Genomic DNA, 4,061 nt, shown 5'->3' on the forward strand with positions numbered 1-4,061 from the left:
AGAGGAGGGGGTGGAAAGGAAAAAGGGGTTGGGGGTGGGGGGAAGGGAGAGGGAGTGGAGAGAAGGGGGAGAGAGGAGGATGGGGTGGAGAGAGGAGGAAGGGGAGGGCGCAGGGCGAATGACGGGGCCGAGAGGAGGGTGGGTAGAGAGCAGAGAACAAGTATCAGACTCTTTGGAATACAAACTTGATCTGTACATCTTTGAGCACATTGTCGATGTACGGGACAGGCTGGACCTACCTACCTACCTACCTACACACTACACGTTCACAAAGCTTTCTCACAATCTCATGGTAAGTCTGACTTTTTATGGGCTTGCAACCACAGAAACATAACGTTAGCGTAACTGGTTAACTGGACAAAACAGAAACAATGATCTGTAAAAACGACCAGAATTAAGAGAGTCCTTTGTGAGGATTCAAACTTGAATTGTGATCTCAAGTTGTACTGTTACAACCCCAAAAGTTTTTTCGATCTTGCAGAAGCAAAAGAGTTATCAGAATTTGTAGTATATAATTTAAACGGTTCAGCTACTAAGTATGCATTTGTCTAAAGCACTAACAATTACTTTGTGTTGATGAAAATCCTAAAGAATACAGCATTGTAAGAATACAGCACTTTAAACCTAAAAAGTCTTTCCCTCTTGATAAAAAACTAAAACAAAAGCACACTGTCTTCCATACCAAAAGGCAGAGGCAACGCGTCTTATGTTCTTTATGTCTTATGTTCTTTATGTCTTATGTTCTTTATGTCTTATGTTCTTTATGTCTTACGTTCTTTATGTCTTACGTTCTTTATTACGAACACATAGTATGAAAATAGACCGTGTTCGTCAAACTACTAAGTACGTTTGAGACAACTATCGAGTGAGAGAACATTATGAGTTAACAGTCTGTGCCCTGAACACAGACAAGCCAATGACAGGCGACGCCTCCTAGACAGATAGAAGACGCTGAGCTCAAATCCAACACGCTTGGAGAAAAAGATCGATGGGGTCAAACTGATCTGGGAAAAAAACACTTCGAACCGTTCAAAATAATAAAATTGCCGATAAGCACAGGAGTTTTAAGTCTCACTACATAATTTTCCTCTCATAAATCTACAGCAAACAAAAAACTTTGTTTCTTATGGGTAAATAATCATCCTTTCAACAGGTGGTCATAGCTGTGTCACTGAGCGAGACGTGATGATCATAACTCAACACAGGCTGCTACACTCGCTCACCAGCAATAAAATAGTATGTCTCGGAAATTGTTTACAGTCTCCTGACATTATCATGTACCTTGTTGAGTATTGAAACTTGTAACTTATTTCATGCACAACTCACTGTTATACACAAGTTTATCCACATAGACAAATGAAAATTAATTTTTTGATCACTATATGATCACTTTTAAGGACAAGCGGGCTAACCCAGATTTCGGGGATTTCCAAAAATCTTGACCTACACCAAAAGTGGGCCCTGCCCTACCTATAGGAGAAGTTTGGTTTCATTGGTGTGTATATTTGTTTGGTTATAGAGAAAACTCTCCTTGTCTTTTAAAGAAATTGAAAAAGGGGGAAAAACTTTACCTTCAATTTTCTCAAAACAGCATTTTTCGGGATAGCCCACTTGTGCTTAAAAGGGACCATATAACTCCCACTAAATCCAACACACTGTCAAGACACTTATACAGCTCCCCACCCCCACCCTCAACCCTTTTTTAGGCAGTTAAGTTTATTAGTCTGACACCCAACAGAGGCCCACATTTCTCCCCCCATCCCCCCATGTGGTGGAGGTACCGACAGTAACAACATCAACTCTCACCTTTCTCTCCAGATGTCTGTGTAGCCGTGCCACGGCCTCCGACTCTCCTCCCCTGAAATGTGCCACGTCCAGTGTGTCTGTGTCGAAGCCTGAGGAGCAGGGGTGGGCAAATAAACGTTTAACACTTTGTCATCTCAAGGCTCATATGTGAGGCGTGCTGACAAAATGAGTTACTTCTCAGACTGTAGCCCTATGGACATAGATACGTCAATTCTTTGGGTTGAATTTATACAACGTATTTGTATGAAATGATGAAAGAAATGTTAAACTTGAAGAAAATGGAATCCGTTAATGATCTACAAATTGGACCCCTGAGCTGATTTTTGTCCCATATCTCCATCCATGGACTGCGAGAAGTAACTCATTTTGTCAGCATGCTTCACATATTATAGTTGAAAAAACCTTTGCCATCACAAGCATTTGGGGGAAAATCCATAGATATGGGGTGGTAAACATCGTCGATCGGCATTTTGTAACGGGATGGGAAGTTCGGCGTTCTTGTCAATTAGCGAGACGTGACGGCAAAGTGGTAACAAGATGTACTTACTATTCTGCCATGACACGACCTCAGTGCTTTCTTGTCCTTTCTCCATTTTTTTTTTTAAACATTGAAAATGTGACTTCTTCTTAAGCTCACTCTTTGTTACGAACTGCTTTCACTGTTATCAAAAATGGAAATAGGACAAGAAAGCACTGAGGTCGCGATAAGCTGACAGAACGCCTTCTTTTATTCACAGCCGTTTCGAAAAAAAAAGGGGTTTTTTTTGTCAGCTTAACCATTGAAAACTAGAGAGCTTCCGAAACATGAATTCCAATTTATTAAAAACTATTCACAGTTTCACTTTGATTTTTTCACACAAGTAGGGTAACTGATCAGGCTTTTGATTTAGCAAATAGACATTTTTGGTGCCAAAATGAAAATAGGCTTTTTGTCAGCTTACAGCAGTATTGGTACTAGATGCACCCATTTTCTCACAAGCACGATGTGTCTGTTTTATCTCCAGAACAGAGACAAGAGGAGGGCCGTTCTCGGTGGCCTATAGACAACACCAGGGTGAACAGGGCGAACGGTGATAAAATGAAGTTGTGTGTGTCCGTTGACGTCTAGGAAGTACAACCATAGTGTTCCCCAGACTCTTCATTTCGACTGCTCTGTGTGAGACTCTGTCATACGTTACTTTTCAAAATCGCGTATGGGAATATCTTAAAATAAGCAGTAGATTCACAATATTGGCACAAGTTCCTAATGCAACCACTCCCGACCTGCAGCAACTTATATCGGGTCCCATTGCGGATGGGATCGGGTCAGGTCAGGATGATCGCCCGACTCGTTGCCTGAAAACAGGCGCGTTTGTGCCATGATAACCGCTTTGCGCCCTCAATCTGGCTAGCAAACAGACTTGACCCGCCCCCCCCCCCCCCAAAGGCACCCCGTATTAGCAACATAGCACTTTTTTCAACAGCAACAACATAATGCGACTACTTCGTGCCTCGGAGTGGTGAGGGTGTATAAGATGGATGTGAGTGAGTATATTGAACTGTGAGGTTTTAGTTTATAAACTGGCGACTTGTGTTCCTACAAACCTATCTAAAGTTATGAGGACTTGTGTTGTTCAATTTCTGTTGCCTAACCTACCACAACCACATCAAGCTCGTTCTTTTAGTTTTAGTAAGAGTCTTACATCATTCACAACACAACAAGGTCATATATGTGCCGAAGATTAGAGGTGTTACAAGAGAGTAACAAACACAAAAAAAGGAGGAGGAGAGATCAGGACGATAGATGTTTGATAGGAAAGAAGAAGCAAACCACACCAGAGTACCCGCCAACCACCCACGAACCTCTTTGTAAACATATATTCAATAAAAGCACATCCCTTACACTCAGTTACCATCCTACATGATAGATATTACATAATTATTCCCCCAAAGCTTTCTAAATCAACTAAAACAAAGCTTGTAGCCTTTAAGCTAAAAAAATAATTATAATTAACTGTTAGTTTTCAGAATGCAAGATAAGATAAGATAAGAAAAGATACATCTTTATTGTCCAGATCAAGAACCAAGTCGACAATGTTACTGAGGCAGCCAAAACAAAGACTGCGTGGAAACTACAAGAACCTGCCTGTCTTATATGGCAGAGCATCCGTGCAAGTTTAGAACAAAATCCACCCATAAAAAACCACAACAGCAGAGGTGACCCAGGGCTATTTCCAGCACTAAGAGGGTTAAAAGGGATTATGATGAAGTGAAGA

The 4,061-nt window shown here is 41.2% G+C and overlaps 1 protein-coding gene across 1 annotated transcript in view; it reads right to left on the reverse strand.

The window, feature by feature from the left end:
* The window catches only part of LOC101853954 (cryptochrome-1), a gene marked incomplete in the record, with an annotated part of 53,198 nt that overhangs the window by 14,400 nt on the left and 34,737 nt on the right, over positions 1-4,061 (reverse strand). The window contains 1 exon segment of the mRNA XM_013085640.2: positions 1,807-1,895. Within this exon segment, the coding sequence (XP_012941094.1) occupies positions 1,807-1,895 (89 nt within the window).

This window comes from Aplysia californica, unplaced genomic scaffold (genome assembly GCF_000002075.1).
Source record: "Aplysia californica isolate F4 #8 unplaced genomic scaffold, AplCal3.0 scaffold00393, whole genome shotgun sequence".
Taxonomy (NCBI): Eukaryota; Metazoa; Mollusca; class Gastropoda; order Aplysiida; family Aplysiidae; genus Aplysia; species Aplysia californica.